This window comes from Saimiri boliviensis, chromosome 7 (genome assembly GCF_048565385.1).
Source record: "Saimiri boliviensis isolate mSaiBol1 chromosome 7, mSaiBol1.pri, whole genome shotgun sequence".
NCBI lineage: Eukaryota > Metazoa > Chordata > Mammalia > Primates > Cebidae > Saimiri > Saimiri boliviensis.
Genome location: NC_133455.1, coordinates 93,354,240 through 93,373,099, shown reverse-complemented (window position 1 = coordinate 93,373,099; position 18,860 = coordinate 93,354,240). Strand labels below are relative to the sequence as shown.

The following is an 18,860-nucleotide window of genomic DNA, read 5'->3' as shown; positions in this document are numbered from 1 at the left end:
CAGTCATGTTGTACTACAGATCTCTTAAACTTACGCTGATGTCTTTGTGACGATATCACAAAGATACCAAAGGGCTTCTTGATCAAAAGGAAAAAAAATCCTGCAACGCTGCACATTGCCTGGCTGAGGGTGTTACAGGCTTGCCTGCACCCCGCTGCACTGTCACGAGCTGTTAGCAAAGCACAGCTGTTGGATTTAGAGGCACTCAGCCTTCTCTCCCGTGCAGTGTTTTGGATCCAGGCCAGGAGAAATCCTAAGAGATAAAGGAACTACAAACGTCACGTCCCGAGTAAGCTGACGCTATAAGCTGAGGTGCACAAAACCGACAGCTGCCCAACAGGATGGTGCTATTCCTATGACACCCACAACTGCAAAATCCAGAAGGCTCGAGATCAAGTTTTGTCATGACTCACTTGGCAATATTCAGACAGTCCTAAACTCCCAGGGCAGCCAATCTGCACCTGACTGGTGTGAGGCCTTTAATGGTCCTCACTTTATTCTTAGTGTGAATACTCACATTTCACTATAGAAATGTTAATATTATTTGATCGCTGGATGCTGCAACTGATCCCAGTGGAGATATCACAATATATATGGCATATACGACATACTACCTTTTTACAATCTGCAACTTTAATTTTTAAAACACACCTGGCCCCAAGCATTCCAGATAGCTATACTTAAAGTACATTTAATCGGTTCCTCTTCAGAATTTCCAGAATGGGTGAGGAAGGAGACCCAAGCATCTAAAACCACCTCCCCCTTGACCTCCACACTGCATTTCAATAGAAGAAAAGGCTGGCCGACTGGCACCTCCTAAATCACCTTCCTATAAGGTAGCAGGTGTGGTATGAGGGAATCTCTCCGGAAGACACTGTTTTTGCTTAAACAAGATCAAACCCCCACCCCACTCCTCCATCGACCAAGAGCCTTTCACTTGTAATTTCTAAAACCGTAAACCCAAGACCCTTTCACTTGCAATTTCTAAGGCTGTAAACCCAAGACCCTTTCACTTGTAATTTCTAACACTGTAAACCCAAGACCCTTTCACTTGTCATTTCTAAAACTGTAAACCCAAGACCCTTTCACTTGTCATTTCTTTTTTTTTTTTTTTTTTTTTTTTTTGAGACGGAGTTTCGCTCTTGTTGCCCAGGCTGGAGTGCAATGGCGCGATCTCGGCTCACCGCAACCTCCGCCTCCTGGGTTCAGGCAATTCTCCTGCCTCAGCCTCCTGAGTAGCTGGGATTACAGGCACGTGCCACCATGCCCAGCTAATGTTTTGTATTTTTTTTAGTAGAGACGGGGTTTCACCATGTTGACCAGGATGGTCTCGATCTCTCGACCTCGTGATCCGCCCGCCTCGGCCTCCCAAAGTGCTGGGATTACAGGCTAGAGCCACCGCGCCCGGCCTCACTTGTCATTTCTAAGGCTGTAAACCCAAGACCCTTTCACTTGTCATTTCTAAGGCTGTAAACCTAAGATCATTTTATGTGCAATACCCAGAGCCTATAGAAAGGCAGAGCTTCTTTTTGTTGAGTGAGCTTGGTTGTTAGACAAATATGTTGCCTGGCTCCCGACTGTAATAATAATAATAATAAACACCTCTTCCTTCCCAGTTTGGTGTCCAAGAGGTCTGCGGCCGATCCTGCTTCACAATGATACTGACATATATATGCTTCAGGTGCATAGTAGTACTCTCATTGATCAGAATTGCCATATTATTTTTATTCCTTATTAACATCAAAGCCAATTACAATAAATTCTAGGCCACATATCTTGTAATATTTTTGTAATGTGTTTATTTACGTAAATTAAACCCGAAGGGATGTGTGGCTAAGGAAAAAACTGTATTACAAAGAAATAATTCATGAGAAGGCATGGAAAAGCCAATGCTTTTTTTAAAAAAGCTGATTACAAGAAGATAAATGGATATTCTACCTTAAAAAAAATTACAGTTAGGGTTGTTAATATGAGACTGGAAACTGCAAAGCCCTTCCTGTGCTGAACCTGGTTTTCACAACTAAATCTAGAGCAAACTTTGGGATATAAGGGCCGACCTGAGCTCCTCTACATCTCGGCAAACTGTGAACATCAGTTAAGTGCTGATGAAAGATCTGCAGGGACACAGCTTTCCGGCAGACTGAGGGAGGGTTTGTCCAGCAAATTTTTTCTCACTCTTGACGTTCTGCTAAATGAAAATCCTTTTTCAGACTTTCTTACATCATGAGACTTAACTGTTATTTTTCTATATTCCTACCAGTATCCACATCAGTCCCTTTTGAGATGATTATCCTTGCGCTAATAGCCTAAAAAGAATAGTTAATAATAATTCTCTAGATTATTATAAAGTGAATGCCGAATAAATTAAAGGACCAAGGGAGTTGAAATAATAACAGTTCATAACTACTGAGCCTTTACTGCGAGCTAGTCCCTGTTCTCAGCACTCTGCATGTAACTCATAAACCTTTGTGACACTCGAACGAGGAAGGTATTAAGTGTCCTGGTCCATGGGAGAGTAAAGTGCTGTCCTCTAAGAATGACTGTCAACTAGTGGCTGACCCTCAGAGCATTTAAATACATGGGGCATTTCTGGTCATCACTTCAATTGAGGAAATGAAACCAGCTTCTCCTGAGTTGGGATCAGAGATGCTAAACCCTCTGAAGGAAGAAAACATTCGCTGGCAATGAGGACCTGTCCCACCCCAAACACAAACAACAGTCTATTGAGAACGGAGAAGAGCCACTCTACTGCTAAGAACTTACTTGTTTTCCACCATTCTTTTCATTGAACTTTTCATCTTTTTAGACTTTTGTATTACCCAATTCAGATCACATTTAGAATTAAATCTGAGCGCAGCTCTGAGCTTTCAGCCAATAGATGACCTGGTTGAAAACTGTTGTGCTGTTTTATGCATAGAAGCCTCTTTTCCTAATATCTTCTGCACTGCCACCAAAATAAAAAGAAACAAAAAGCCTGAACCCACGAACGTTTTGTCTCAAATCCATCACCAAGAGAGTTAAAAAAAAAAAAACCCTGATATAATTTATATTTAATGCTATTCAATCTGGGGGGCACAAATTCTTATGAATATATCTGTCATGTAAAACTTTTTCACAAGTACTTTTTTTTTTTTTTTTTTTTTTTTTTGAGACGGAGTTTCACTCTTGTTACCCAGGCTGGAGTGCAATGGCGCGATCTCGGCTCACCGCAACCTCCGCCTCCTGGGTCCAAGCAATTCTCCTGCCTCAGCCTCCTGAGTAGCTGGGATTACAGGCATGTGCCACCATGCTAATTTTTTGTATTTTTAGTAGAGACGGGGTTTCACCATGTTGACCAGGACAAGTACATGTTATCTGTTTCAATCAACCTAGCCGTATTAGTGTAAACTGAGCAAAAAGACATAGAAAAGGCCGGGCGCGATGGCTCACGCCTGTAATCCCAGCACTTCGGGAGGCCGAGGCGGGTGGATCACAAGGTCAAGAGATCGAGACCATCCTGGTCAACATGGTGAAACCCCGTCTCTACTAAAAATACAAAAAATTAGCCGGGCATGGTGGCGCGTGCCTGTAATCCCAGCTACTCAGGAGGCTGAGGCAGGAGAATTGCCTGAACCCAGGAGGCGGAGGTTGCGGTGAGCCGAGATCGTGCCATTGCACTCCAGCCTGGGTAACAAGAGCAAAACTCCGTCTCAAAAAAAAAAAAAAAAAAAAAAAAAAGACATAGAAAAGAAGTACCTACACAGAACTGGACTTCGTGGTCAGGTGAAAGTCTATATAAAATTCATTTTTGGCTGGGCGCAGTGGCTCCAGCACTTTGGGAGGCCAACGTAGGTGGATTAAAAGATCCGGAGTTCAAGACCAGCCTGGCCAAGATGGTGAAATCCCATCTCTACTAAAAATACAAAAATCAGCCAGGCATGGTGGCAGGCACCTGTAATCCCAGCTTCTTGGGAGGCTGAGACAGAATTGCTTGAACCCAGAAGGCAGAGGTTGCAGTGAGCCAAGATTGCACCACTGCATTCCAGCCTGGGTGATAGAGCGAGACACCAAAAAAAAAAAAAAAAAAAAAATCATTTTCTTCCAGGGGTCATGACCTCTTATCTTGATTCAAATTAAATATTGTGAGAACAAATTATTTTTTAAGGAGTCAAAAGCACTGTGCAAGGAAAATGCATGATGTGTTAAGTCTTGATGTTGTATTACAATAAACCTGTTAAAAAAATCAACATCATTGCCTCTCTATTCTCTTACTTATTTCTGCTAATTTCACTTTTCCAGTCATCATTTCTGTGGAGGCAGATGACTGCCAGAGGCTTAACAACCTCTAATTATCAGCTATACATGAAGAACCTTGGAGGGATAAGATTAAGATTGAAGCTGAAGCCTCAAATTTAATCACTTAACAAGCTTGTTAAACCAGATTTCTAGTTCAGTAGATCTACAGGGAGCTTGACAATTTGTACAAATAAGCCCCCAGGTGATGGTGATGGCTGCTGTTCCTTAACATTTCCATTAGGTGTGGCAGGAAGGCAAGACTCTAAACTAGAAAGCTATTTCACAAGAAATAAGATTAAAGGCTGGGACTCTTCGCAAGGCATTTGATTGGAAGATGCTAAACTTTAAGGCTTAACTCATGTTGCAGTAAGAATCCTTTGGTTTTAGATCATACTTGTTCTGTATTTTTAATTATATGGTATCCTGGATAATTTGTACATAGAAGTTCTTTATGTCTTTTAAAGTTTAAAGTATTCTTGTGAAATGTAACTGTCAGGCCTCCAAGTCCAAACCTGGCCATTAAAGCCTTGGTGACACGCACGTACACTTTTGGATGGTCTCCAGGAGCCAGAAAGTAACCAGATGGCCCCAAAGAGAAGTGAAACAACTAGTTCCTGCCTCAGCTGATTGCTCTCCCCCTGCAACCTTCACCTGCTCAGCCTTGCGAAAATTTCCCACCTAGACACTAGGTTTCTCAAGACCTCCAGCCCTGTGACTATGTAATTGACCTCACCCTCCCCTCTGCTTGCAACAGATTTGTACCTCACCCTTATGACCATGCCTGTTTGTAATAGATGACCCCTACCCTTGCGACCATGCATCCCGTGATACCTTCCCCCTCCCTAAATAGGTATCATCTTTAACCGACCATTTGCCCCAACCTATTTAACCAGTCCCCCTTCCTACTCCCCTTGCCTAACTCCTTTCTCGGACTTGGCCAACTTGCACCCAAGTGTGAAATAAAATTGCCTCGTTGCCCACACAAAGCCTACCTAGGGGGTCTCTTTAAGAGAGTGACGTGCCTAACAGTAATCATAAATCTGGAAGCTATATACCCAGTTGCTTGTGATGAAAAGCTGCATGGTTTTCATCATTTTACTTGTATATAAAGCTTTTGAATTCTTTTGTTAATCAGAAATGCATTAAGGTGCTGTCTTTCTTTTTTCTTTTTTTTGAGGCAGAGTTTTGCTCTTGTTGCTCAGGCTGGAGTACAATGGTATGATCTCGGCTCACTGCAATCTTTGCCTCCTGGGTTGAAGCAATTCTCCTGCCTCAGCCTCCAGAGTAGCTGGAATTACAGGACTGTGCCACCATGCCTGGCTAATTTTTTGTATTTTTAGTAGAGACAGTTTCTCCATGGTGGTCAGGCTGGTCTTGAACTCCTGACCTCAGGTGATCCACCCACCTTGGCCTCCCAAAGTGCTGGGATTACAGGTGTGAGCCACTGCAACCCACCCAAGGCTCTTTTCTCAGACTTCACTGGAACTTAATTTGTGACTCTAAGAAATTCATTTCTTAAAGTGATGAAAATAAGAGATTGCATCTCTCATCAACACCCCTTCTGTCATGTCTTTCTAAAATACTGCACTTTCAAAGTTTCTAATTGAAGAAGCAATATTTAGAAAACAAATCTGGGGCCAGGCGCAGTGGCTTACACTTGTAATCTCAGCCCTTTGGGAGGCCAAGATGGGATAACAAAGTCAGGAGATCAAAACCATCCTGGCTAACATGGTGAAACCCTGTCTCCACTAAAGTACAAAAAATGAGCCAGGCATGATAGCATGCACCTGTAGTACTAGCTATTCTGGAGGCCGAGGCAAGAGAATTGCTTGAACCCTGGAGGCAGAGGTTGTGGTAAGCTGAGATCATGCCACTGCACTCCAGCCTGGGCAATAGAGCAAGACTCCATCTCAAGAAAAAAAAAAAAAAAAAGAAAAGAAAAGAAGCCTGGAAGTGCAACGCCAGAATCGAGAATCAGAAGTCCCACAACATGCTACATGCAATCTACAAGAAATTCACTCTAGCGGCCTGAAACCAAGTTCTTACCTGCATAAGCTGCTGCTTCAATTTCTGTATTTCTGAAATGTTCAGCTCACTGAATAAGTCAGAGACAGGGTTCAGAGACTCTCCTTTCCTTAAGGTGGGAGTCCGATAGTCTCCATTCAGTTTCACAAGAGGCCCATGGATATGCCCGTTCATTTTGTCATCATTGTTTGGTTCACTCCCATCCTCGGCAAATTTGAGTCCGTCTACTGAGATGCTGATATGGTTATCGTTGAGGCTGATGTACTGGGAGAGCTCCTTCCGCAGGTTGTTCTTTTGCTCTCTTTCATTTTTCAAAGTCTCAAGGGCTTCTTCCAGTTGGTGCTCGGCAATCTCTTTCAATCGGATGGCATCTTCCAGCTGGCTGTTCAGCAGTACTGTCTCCTCCTCAAATCGCTTAATCTCATGCTTTAAGCCTTCGTATTCAACCTGAATCAGACAGGATAAAGAAGATTCATAAAACTAAAATTTGGATCTTACAAAACTGCCATTAAACACTCTAGTGGACTTCATCATTAAAAAAATACAACATGCATCTACAAAATAATAAAAAGCACACAGTAGAGTCTTAAACTTACATAGGATGGTTTCTTTAGAAATTATATGCTATCTATAAAATATATAATTAGGTATTATAGTACTATAACAAATATATAGATATAATAATATAAATCTATATATAATTTAATTTTTAGCAGAGATAAAAAGTGTCTCCTTAGCATTTCTTTTATAGGATCCAGTGGTCAAAAGGGGGCACTGTTTGCCTAATAAAGAGGGAATATTTTTTATAACTGTGAGACTATTTGCAATCTAAGAAAAGATTATATCATCACCATTACTTTGTTTTATTTCCTTGTTAATAATGAGGACATTTTTATACCCTGAGATAAATCTGTTAAATGATCATAATAAAAACATAATCTCAGTAAAGTGAGAGTAAGATGAAAATGCAAAGATCACTGTTATGTGCTTAAAGGATAGATAGAATCTGGAAGAACAGTGACATAAACTATCTAGTAACAAAAAATACCTACATTGCTTTTGTTTGTCTGTCTGTTTGTTTGTGTTAAGACAGGGTCTCATTCTATTGCCCTGTGGTTCTATCACTCTGGGGTACAGTGATATATATGATCATGGCTCACTGCAGCCTCAACCTCCCAGGCTCAAGGGATCCTCCCACTTCAGCCTCTCAAGCAGCTAGGAGTACTGGCATGTGCCATCACACCTGGCTATTTTTCAATTTTTTTCTAGAGACAGGTCTCACTATATTGCCCAGGCTGTTCTTGAACTCCTGGGCTCAAGCAATCCTTCAGCCTTGACCTCCCACAGTGCTAAGATTGTATGTGTCAGCCACTGTGCCTGGCCATATATTGTTATTGAGGTAATAGTCTTCTGAACTGCAACCAAAATAAACCTGCTCAAATAACCTCTTGGTCATGAAGGCCAAGGGTGGCAGGGATGTCTCCTCTGAGCCGATATGCCTCCTTGGAATCTTTTCCATGGCACTTATCACACGCCACCTTTTAATAAACATTTTATCTCCGCAAGTACACTGTAATCTTCTTAGAGAAAGGAAGTACTTTTTTATCCACCTCATTGCTCCTCATAGTGCATCGTTCCTTCATGGTGTTTAAAACCCAATTCTGCTGTTCAATGTGCATTTGCTGAATAAAGAACCACAGGGAATGAAAAAATAAACTAGGAAAAGTAAAAGTCATCATGCTATCAGATGCTAATACAAACTATGTGCTTAGTTTCATATTTATTTTAGCATATATATTAGTTTGAACTTGAATTTTAAAACATATTTTAGGCCAAGCGCAATGGATCACAGTTGTAATCCCAGCACTTTGGGAGGCTAAGGCAGCACCTGATGCCAGGGGTTTGAGATCAGCCTGGCCAACATTGCGAAACCCCATCTCTACCAAAAATACAAAAATTAGCCGGCAGTGGTGGCACATGACCGTAGTCCCAGCTACTTGGAGGCCGAGGCAGGAAAATGCCTTGAATCTGGGAGGCGAAGGTTGCAGTAAGCTGAGATCGCACCATTGCACTCCAGCCTGGGCGACAGAGCAAGAATCCATCTCAAAATGAACAAACCAACCAACCACATTTTAAAAACTGAAGAACAAGGAATACTGACCAGTACATCATCATATATTTCTCTTTCCCCCACCACCCTTTACATAATCTCAATGCAATGGTTTGTCTCGCAAAGGTTAGGGCAGGGGTCCCCAAACTTTTTACACTGGGGGTCAGTTCACTGTCCCTCAGACCGTTGGAGGGCCGGACTATGCAAGGTGTGACACCCTTCACAGCCAGTGCTGCTGCGTCCACTATCCCAGACAGCGGTATCCAGTGTCACAGGCCCAGCACCGCCTCCAGTGCGGTATACAGGGATGGCGGTGATCAGCCTGTGACACTGTACACAGCGTCCTGGACATCTGCAGCAGCGGTGGGCCTCTTCTGTGGGAAGCCCACTGCTGCATGTTTCCCCTATTATAAGACACCTCCTAAAAATAAGACAGCCCCTGTCTTTTGGGGGTAAAATTAATATAAGACAGGGTCTTATAATAGGGGAAACACAGTGTGTAGTAATGTGGGGGGAGACTTTTGGGCAAAGGGAGGTTACAGGGACCATTATGTTGTTGTACATTTGGGGGAGTATGGGGGCCATTGTACTGTGCAGTAATGGTTATAGTGCTTTGCCTTGCTTCCTACTTCTGCTGTTATTTCACACTGCTTCCGGTGATGTGGGGCGCCGCAGCCGCAGACCAGATGTGCGTCATATGACGTGCTTCCGGAGCCGTGACACGTGCGTCCCGCGTCCCTGGAAGTAGTACTGTACGTGAGCAACACGCGCTTTGTGGCACTGCCACATCCAATACTCACTGACCACCAATGAAAGAGGTGCCCCTTCCTGAAGTGCGGCGGGGGCCAGATAAATGGCCTCAGGGGGCTGCATATGGCCTGCGGGCCGTAGCTTGGGGACCCCTGGGTTAGGGTATAGATTTAATTGGGATGTAGGCTGATCCCAAGAGTGACTTAGTCAAGAGAGAAGCTTTTCCCTTATGTAATAGTATGGAGGTAGACAGTCAAGGGCTGGTAGGGAATCTCTGCTCTGTGAGGTCATCCAGGAGCCAGGCTCTTTCCGTGTCGTTGCATGGCCTTCTAGTCTAGACCATACTATCTTTTTTTTTTTTTTTTTTGAGATGGAGTTTCGCTCTTGTTACCCAGGCTGGAGTGCAATGGCACGATCTCGGCTCACGGCTCACCACAACCTCCGCCTCCTGGGTTCAAGCAATTCTCCTGCCTCAGCCTCCCGAGTAGCTGGGATTACAGGCACGTGCTACCATGCCCAGCTAATTTTTTGTATTTTTAGTAGAGACGGGGTTTCACCTTGTTGACCAGGATGGTCTCGATCTCTCGACCTCGTGATCCACCCGCCTCGGCCTCCCAAAGTGCTGGGATTACAGGCTTGAGCCACCGCGCCCGGCTAGACCATACTATCTAAGGTGGCTTGCCATTTGATCACGTTCCAAGCATTGGGATGAAATAAGGGGTACACTCTCTCCCTTTAAGAACATCAAAAGTTACCCACATCACTTGTTACATACCATTGGCTGGTACTAGTCTTAGGACATTTGGCTGCGAGGAGGAGAGAAGAATGTAGCTTTTACTCTGGGCAGCAATGGGCCCAGGTAAAAATTATGAGAAGGGAACAGTGAAAACTGATAATAAACCAGCACTCACTGGTCATTGGAACACTGTGATGCTTTAATGGAGTGCACCTTGTAAAGACGATGTATAGCAGATGTTTCTAACAATGCTAGTTGTATGTATATGTGAATATAGATAGTGTTATTTCAGTGAAAGTATGCTCATGCTGGGCACGGTGGCTCACGCCTGTAATCCCAGCACTTTGGGAGGCTGAGGAGGATCACGAGGAGGAGGGCGGATCACGAGGTCAGGAGATTGAGACCATCCTGGCCAACACGGTGAAACCCCATCTTTAAAAATAATAATACAAATAATACATTTTAAAAAATAATAAATAAATAAAAAGAATGTGCTCACTACACTGTGGTGTGTGCAATGCATTATAAGAGCCAAGCATGGGGGCTCATGCCTGTAATCTCAGCACTTTGGGGGGCCAAGGCAGGTGAATTGCTTGAGCCCAGGAGTTCAAGACCAGCCTGGGCAACATAACGAAACCCCATCTCTACAAAAGATAAGAAAATTAGCCAGTTGTGGTGGCATGCACCCATAGTTCCAGCTAGTTGGGAGGATGAGGTGGGAGGATCACTTGAGCCTGGGGAGGTCAAGGCTGCAGTGAGCCCTGATGGTATCATTGATGGTGTCACCACTACAACCTGGGTGGCAGAGTGAGGCCCTGTCTTGAGAAAAAAAAAAAAAAAAAGAAAGAAAGAAATACATTATGCACAAAAGATGCCTCTAAGCCAAAAAAGAAAAAATTAAAAAGTCACTGGAATTTCAACATGTTCCTGATAGAATTACTCAGAAGAGTCAAAATTGGAGACCATTATTTATAATGTCCATTCTTTTCTTTTTTTTTTTTTTTTTTTGAGACGGAGTTTCGCTCTTGTTACCCAGGCTGGAGTGCAATGGCGTGATCTCGGCTCACCGCAACCTCCGCCTCCTGGGTTCAGGCAATTCTCCTGCCTCAGCCTCCTGAGTAGCTGGGATTACAGGCATGTGCCACAATGCCCAGCTAATTTTTTGTATTTTTAGTAGAGACGGGGTTTCACTATGTTGACCAGGATGGTCTTGATCTCTCGACCTCGTGATCCACCCGCCTCGGCCTCCCAAAGCGCTGGGATTACAGGCTTGAGCCACCGCGCCTGGTTTTTTTTTTGAAATGGTCTCGCTTTCGCCCAGTCTGGAATGCAGTGGTGCGATCGCGGCTCACTGCAATCTCCGTCTCTCAGGTTCAAGTGATTCTCCTGCCTCAGCCTCCCAAGTAGCTGGGGCTACCGGTGCATGCCACCATGCCTGGCTAATTTTTTGTATTTTTTAGTAGAGACGGAGTTTCACTGTGTTAGCCAGAATAGTCTCCACCGCCTGACCTTGTGATCTGCCCACCTCGGCCTCCCAAAGGTCTGGGATTACAAGGCATGAGCCACCGCACCTGGCCTAATGTCCGTTATTTACAATAACTAGAAAGTGCTAATTACTCTACCACGAATATGCATTTGAATAACGATACCAAGAAATTAACAAATCTATCCAGGGCATACGATCAATAACTGTCTTCTAATCAAGCAGAACTGGGTTACGTATCAACTACATAAGATTATGAGTGCTTCATGAGAGAAAAATCGCACTTTCGGGTAAATGCTAACTGAGCACTGTAAATAGCGTGTTAAAAACACAATGGCATGGAAATGAAATATACTTTTCAGAAGTCCAAGAAGTTATTACTTGGCCTGGGACACATAATAACCTGACAGCCCCTGGTTATCAGCCACCTGCTCAAAGACATGTGCCCCTGTGTTTGTATTCTGTATTCTAGTGGATTCCCCAGGCAGGTGTGCGCTCCCGTGTCCCTTCCACCAATTCAGACATCAAATGCTTTATGGCAGAGATCACAAGTGGTGCCCACCGACTGGATGTGCTTTCTTTGTCCTGTAACACATCATAAAACTTCTGGAATGGATTGCCAATATGTAGAAATCTGATGATTTCACAAACATTTAAAAACTTCTAACTTCTTTTTATAAAAAATCAAAAATTCAGGCAACACTGGGTCCACTTTCACAGAGGACAAAAATCACCTGTAAGTGAGCATTGGCTGTTCCTTTTGCATCTACTTTTTCTTTCGGTTTTTTGTTTGCTTGTTTTTCTGAGACTGGGTCCTTCTTTGTTGCCCAGGCTGGAGTGCAGTAGCCTGATCACAGCTCCCTACAGCCTCGACCTCCCAGGCTCAACCACTCCTGCCACCTCAGCCTCCTGGGCAGCTAGGATTACACGCACATAGCCCCACAACCGGTTTTTTTGTTTTGTTTGTCTGTTTTTTCTCTTTCTTTCTTTCTTTTGTAGAGACAAGGTTTTGCCATGTTGCCCAGACTGATCTCAAACTCCTGGACTGAAACAATCCTTCCACCTCAGCCTCCTGAATGAAGTGCTGGGATTACAGGCATGAGCCACTGCACTCAGCCTCTACTTTTTATTTACATCTTACACTTAATGCTATCTACAAGGTATCTGCGGTCATTTGAGTTTGCTGCTCCTGCCCTGTGACTCTCTTCAACCTTTCCCACCTAGCAACACTAAAGGATCTGGCCAGCTTTCCTTTATACTTGCTGAGTGCACTTCAACTGGGTTGTTACCTCAAGCAAAAGCAGCACATTTTTCACTTTATCTCTGATAGTGAAATGAAAGGTTCATTTCATTGGAGATTACAGAAATCTCAATTGTTGGCAGGGAAACTGAGGCTGAAGTGTGAAGGAAGGGAAGAATAATATTGAAGGAAGAATTGAATATTTATTCAATTGATGGCCTAGACTTCCCATAAAAGCATGCTCACCATGATTTACTGCTCTGCAGGTGACCTAGGATTAAGGAGTATGGAAATCAGCAGGACCTTTACCCGCTTATGAAAGGAGAAGCAAGGGTTGCCCTCAGTGTGCTTATGAGAAAGGCAACTTGGAAATTGCTTCGGACAACAGTGTGCTTCCTTGTGTCATGGTTTCTTCCAGGCCTGCTTAAATACTCTAAAGTCATCTTCCTCCTGATCCTTTCCTTTGCTTTCTCTGGACAACATGGGACACCTCTTGCCAACCTTTCCTAGTATTTCAACCAACCCTCTGACTTTCCCAGATTATGGGATAAGCTTATATTTGCAGACATTACTTCAGTTTGCACTGTAGACCTGTTATGCTGTAATCTTTGTTAAACTGACGGCCTAGACCAGAGGTTGTCAAATAATAGTATGCCCTCTGGAGCAAATCCAGCCCACCACCTATTTTTGTGTATAAAGTTTTATTGGAACACACTCACATTTATTTGTTTACATATTGTCTATGGCTGCTTATACCACAGCTGAGCTAGGTAGTTGCAAGAGGGATCATACGGCCTGCAAAACCTAAAATAATTACTATCTGGCCCTTCACAGAAAAAAGTTTGCTAATTCTGGGCCTGACTTGAAGATATTTAGTGTGCATTATAAAATTTTAAGTTCAGTAGTATTTATTCAATTGATGGCCTAGACTTCCCATAAGACCTGATCTCTCTTTTTTTTTTTTTTTTTTGAGGCAGAGTCTTGCTCTGTTACCCAGGCAGGAGTGCAGGGCACAATTATGGCTCATTGCAGCCTCAACCTCCTGGACTCAAGCCATCCTCCTGGACAAGATCTCACTATGTTGTCCAAGCTGGTCTGAAACTCCTCAAGCAATTCTTGTGACTTGGCCTCCCAAGGTGTTGGGATTACAGGTGTGAGCCACTGTGGCTGGCCCTGATCTCTTTCTGTCTGGGCAGCTTCACTCACACCACTCACTCAAATGTGGTATAAGCTCCTGCTATTTGCCCAGCTGTTTCATGTTTCTCTGCCCGGGAAAAGGCTGTCACCTGGAAAACTCTTATTCCTCTGTTAAGACCTACGTTAAGAATCTCATCCTAACTGTGAAGTCTTTGGTGTCCACTGAGGATAACTCATCACTCCTTTCTGTGCTGTTGTTTTAAGACAACTTGTTTTAAGACAATATGGCCGGGCATGGTGGCTCACACCTGTAATCCAAGCACTTTGGAGGCCAAGGTGGGCAGATCACCTGAGGTCGGGAGTTCAAGACCAGCCTGACCAACGTGATGAAACATCGTCTTAGGCCGGGCGCGGTGGCTCACGCCTGTAATCCCAGCACTTTGGGAGGCCAAGGCGGGTGGATCACGAGGTCAAGAGATCGAGACCATCCTGGTCAACATGGTGAAACCCCGTCTCTACTAAAAATACAAAAATTAGCTGGGCATGGTGGCGCGTGCCTGTAATCCCAGCCACTCAGGAGGCTGAGGCAGGAGAATTGCCTGAACCCATGAGGCAGAGGTTGCGGTGAGCCGAGATCGCCCCATTGCACTCCACCCTGGGTAACAAGAGCGAAACTCCATCTAAAAAAAAAAAAAAAAAAAAAAAAAAAGGACATGATCTCAGGCCAGGCGTGGTGGCTCACGCCTATAATCCCAGCACTTTGGGAGGCCGAGGCGGGTGGATCACGAGGTCAAGAGATCAAGACCATCCTGGGTCAACAAGGTGAAACCTTGTCTACTAAAAATACAAAAATTAGCTGCACATGGTGGCACGTGCCTGTAGCCCAGCTACTTGGGAGGCTGAGGGAGGAGAATTGCTTAAACCCAGGAGGTGGAGGTTGCGGTGAGCCGAGATCACGCCATTGCACTCCAGCCTCAAAACTCCGTCTCAAAAAAAAAAAAAACAGTACATGATCTCATAAACAGCTACCCCTGAAATACTGGTTAAATGAAATAAAATTGAGTTGAATACATTTCCTAGGTTTTTTATGATATTACCTTATGAGATATATATGTGTGTGTGTGTGTCTGTGTGTGTGTGTGTGTGTGTATACATATATATATATATATATATATATATATATATATATATTTATTTATTTATTTATTTTTTGAGATGGAGTCTAGCAGCTCTGTTGCCCAGACTGGAGAGTGCAGTGGCATGATCTCAGCTCACTGCAACCTCCACCTCCTGGGTTCAAGCAATTCTCCTGCCTCAATCTCCCAAGTAGCTGGGATTACAGATGCCTGTCACCATGTCTGGCTAATTTTTGTATTTTTAATAGAGATGAGGTTTCACTGTGTTGGCTAGGCCGATCTTGAACCCCTGACCTCATGATCCACCCTCCTTAGCCTTCCAAAGTGCTGGGATTACAGGCATGAGCCACTGTGCCCGGCCTTACCTTATGATATTCTTATATATTACCTGACATCCCAGGAAATGTTTCATAATAGAAGTGTGATTGAATTGTTCCCTTCTTTTCTTTTTTTTTTTTTCCTGAGATAGGGTCTCTATTGCTCAGGCTGGAGTACAGAAGCGTAATCACAGCTCACAGCAGCCTCAACCTCCCAGGCTCAAACAATCCTCCCATCTCGGCCTCCCAAGTGGCTGGGACCACAGGTGTGCATCATCATACTTGGTTATGTTTTTTATTTTTATTTTTTGGTAGAGAGAAGTTCTCCCTATGTTGCCCAGATTGGTCTCAAACTTTTGGACTCAAGTGATCCTCCTCAGCCTCCCAAAGTGCTGGGATTACAGGCGTGAGCCACTGTGCCTGGCCAGTTTTTTTTTTTTTTGAGACGGAGTTTCGCTCTTGTTACCCAGGCTGGAGTGCAATGGCGCGATCTCGGCTCACCGCAACCTCCGCCTCCTGGGTTCAGGCAATTCTCCTGCCTCAGCCTCCTGAGTAGCTGGGATTACAGGCACGCACCACCATGCCCAGCTAGTTTTTGTATTTTTAGTAGAGATGGGGTTTCACTACATTGACCAGGACGGTCTCGATCTCTCGACCTCGTGATCCACCCGCCTCGGCCTCCCAAAGTGCTGGGATTACAGGCTTGAGCCACCGCGCCCGGCCTGCCTGGCCAGTTTTTAATTATTTCAACAAATGTTTATTTAATGTATATATTAATATATAGATCAGGCTCTATTGTAGGTGCTGTATGTTAATGGAAGGAGATGGAATGGCAACAAATGAATAAATAGACCCTATATAGAAAGTTAGAGGTGTTGTTTAAACAATAATTACACTGTACTTAGAAAATAATCAATAGTTAAAATAAAATTAATGCTTCAGAAGGGAAAATTCTTTGAACTAAGCATTTTAAAATGGTAGTAGCTTTGCTATTCAGAGAAACATCAAACCAGGCTGAAGGACTCCACAATATACGGGGAATTTCAGTACAAAGTAACACAGCCCAATTTTGTGACTCAATGCTACTCATTGTCATCTCTTTTAAAAACTCTGTGGCATTTGTACATACAATATTGTACTTAGCAGTTCATTAATTAGGGCCAGGCATGTTGGCTCATGCCTGTAAACCCAGCACTTTGGGAGGCCAAGCGGGGGCGAATCACTTGACACCAGCTTGGCAAACATGGCAAAACCCTGTCTCTACTAAAAATACAAAAATTGGCTGGGCACAGTGGCACACGCCTGTAATCCCAGCTACTCGGGAGGTCGAGCCACAAGACCAGGAGGTGGAGGTTGCAGTGAGCCGAGATTGAGCCACTGCACTCCAGCCTGGGCAACAGAGTAAGACCCTGTCTCTTAAAAAAAAACCCCGCAAAACCAAAAACCTTATTGATTACAAAGAGTTTATGATAGATGCTAGCATCTGTAAATAAAGGTCAATTACTACTGGAAACAAACACAGCATTTCCTTATCTGGGAGAGACTTGCGGCATTTCAGTTCCCCCAATTTCAGGGAATAAACCAGAATGGTGTTCTGTGCAGAAAATGATTTTGAATGAATTAATTAGATACTTAATTGGGAAAATTAGCATATGGCATGTTGGAAATAAAAGATGTATAAGTTCCCCTGCCTTTTAAAAAATCTGAGTTAACCATTGGATTCCACGTTTCAATTACTGGGAGAAAGGCATGAAGAAACTCACAATAGGAATGACAGTACAAATTCTCCCAGAAACGGCAAGTGGGTTAATGAACGCTCAAGGAATACGTTGGTAGTCTTTCAAGAGTATCTAATATTGGCCTTTATTAACCTCCTGAGTCCATCAGTCTACACATGTGGTCACGGAAGGCTCACCAGGGACACTGCTGGTCATGCTCCTGCCATGCTCTAGAGAGCAGTGAGGATTGAAGGAATCGGGAAGAAAGGGCCACTTTAAATAGCTGCACTTCAGGTAAATTTGATCATCAATAACCAAAACTCATCAATAACCAAAAAAAGGCCATAAAAAAATACTCTTCTTATTTAAAAAAATATTGAGAAGCATCTTTACAAATATATTTTTCTAAATCTACATTTCTCCACTGTGAGTTCACTTATCCCAGTCAAATCAAGAACTGGGAGCCCCTGGAATGGCCTGCCCTCAGCACACACATGGGGATTCAGTGCTCATAGAAGGAATGAGGCAGAAACACATGCAGATACTCCAGTAGCCCTTTTTTGTTGGACTGAAACTGTCCCCCACCTGCCTTCCCCCTACCACTCCAAATCTGAGGGAAGTGGCAATGATCAGAAATCAAATTTCAGCCGGGTACTATAGCTCATGTTTGTAATCCAGGAGCTTTGTGAGTCTGAGGCAGGCGGATCACTTGAGCTCAGGAGTTCAAGACCAGCTTGGTCAACATGGTACAACCCTGTCTTTACTGAAAATACAAAAATCAGGTGGCTGTCATGGTTTGTGCCTGCAATCCCAGCTACTCAGGAGGCTGAGGAAGGAGAACTGCTTGAACTGAGAAGTGGAGGTTGCAGTGAGCTGAGATGGTACCACTGCACTCCAGCCTGGGCAACAGAACAACACTCTATCTAAAAAAAAATTTTTTTTTTTTAATCAAATTTAATTGTGTCACTACATGGATTTTTCTCCTCTGATTTTTTTTCTCCCCCCCTTAACCCTTATTATCTATCAAAACATTATATCTAGCGGTCGGGTATGGCAGTTCATGCCTGTAATCCCAGCACTTTGGGAATCTGAGGTGGGCAGATCATGAGGTCAGGTGATCGAGACTATCCTGGCCAACATGGTGGAATCCCGCCTCTACTAAAATACAAAAAATTAGCCAGTGTGGTGGTGTGCACCTGTAGTCCCAGCCACTTGGGAGGCTGAGGCAGGAGAATCACTTGAACCTAGGCAGTGGAGGCTGCAGTGAGCTGAGATCATGCCACTGCATTCTAGCTTGTAGACAGAGCAAGACTCCATCTCAAAACAAACAAACAAACAAACAAACAAACATCTATCTATGTATCAATCAATCATCTATCTATCTATCTATCTATCTATCTATCTATCTATCATGTCCAAATAATTTGGAAATAGATACCTATTCAGGAAGGAAGTAAAGTAAAAGTATACATCTGGCCTGGCTTCTAAGTTTACAGAGGACAAGAATCATGCCCTGTGGATTCTTGTGTCTGTCCAGCCGAGCACAGCGCCTGGCACATAGGCTGTTGATCTGAACTGAGAGGTGACAACAGCATTTAGACAAGAATAGAGATGTCGCTGAGGAACCACCTTGAAAAGAACTTGAACAAACTTGAACATCCAACTCACCTTTGCTTAACTACTTGATTCAACTGTATTCATAAATAAATTCTAAAATTACAGATTCGATAATTATTAATAGCTCTGAAAACCCACAGTACAAACCAATCAGGAAAATTAAGCTATCAAAGCCCCGCTACAGCAAAAAAAAAAAAAAAAAAAAAAAAAATTTAAACATATAAATGTAATCTTTGTAGTCAGGTTACAGCTGAAAAAGAAAACAGGCATTTTCTTTTTCTTTCTTTGTTTTCTTTTTTGTGAGATGGAGTCCCGC

At 43.5% G+C, this 18,860-nt stretch overlaps 1 protein-coding gene across 7 annotated transcripts in view; it reads right to left on the bottom strand.

The window, feature by feature from the left end:
* Positions 1 to 18,860, bottom strand: part of BICD1 (BICD cargo adaptor 1) — a 289,925-nt gene that overhangs the window by 71,599 nt on the left and 199,466 nt on the right. For all 7 annotated transcript variants that reach the window (XM_074403045.1, XM_074403044.1, XM_003926636.4 and 4 more), the window contains exon 4: positions 6,322 to 6,747. In XM_074403045.1, the coding sequence (XP_074259146.1) occupies positions 6,322 to 6,747 (426 nt within the window). The remainder of the gene's footprint in view (positions 1 to 6,321; positions 6,748 to 18,860) is intronic.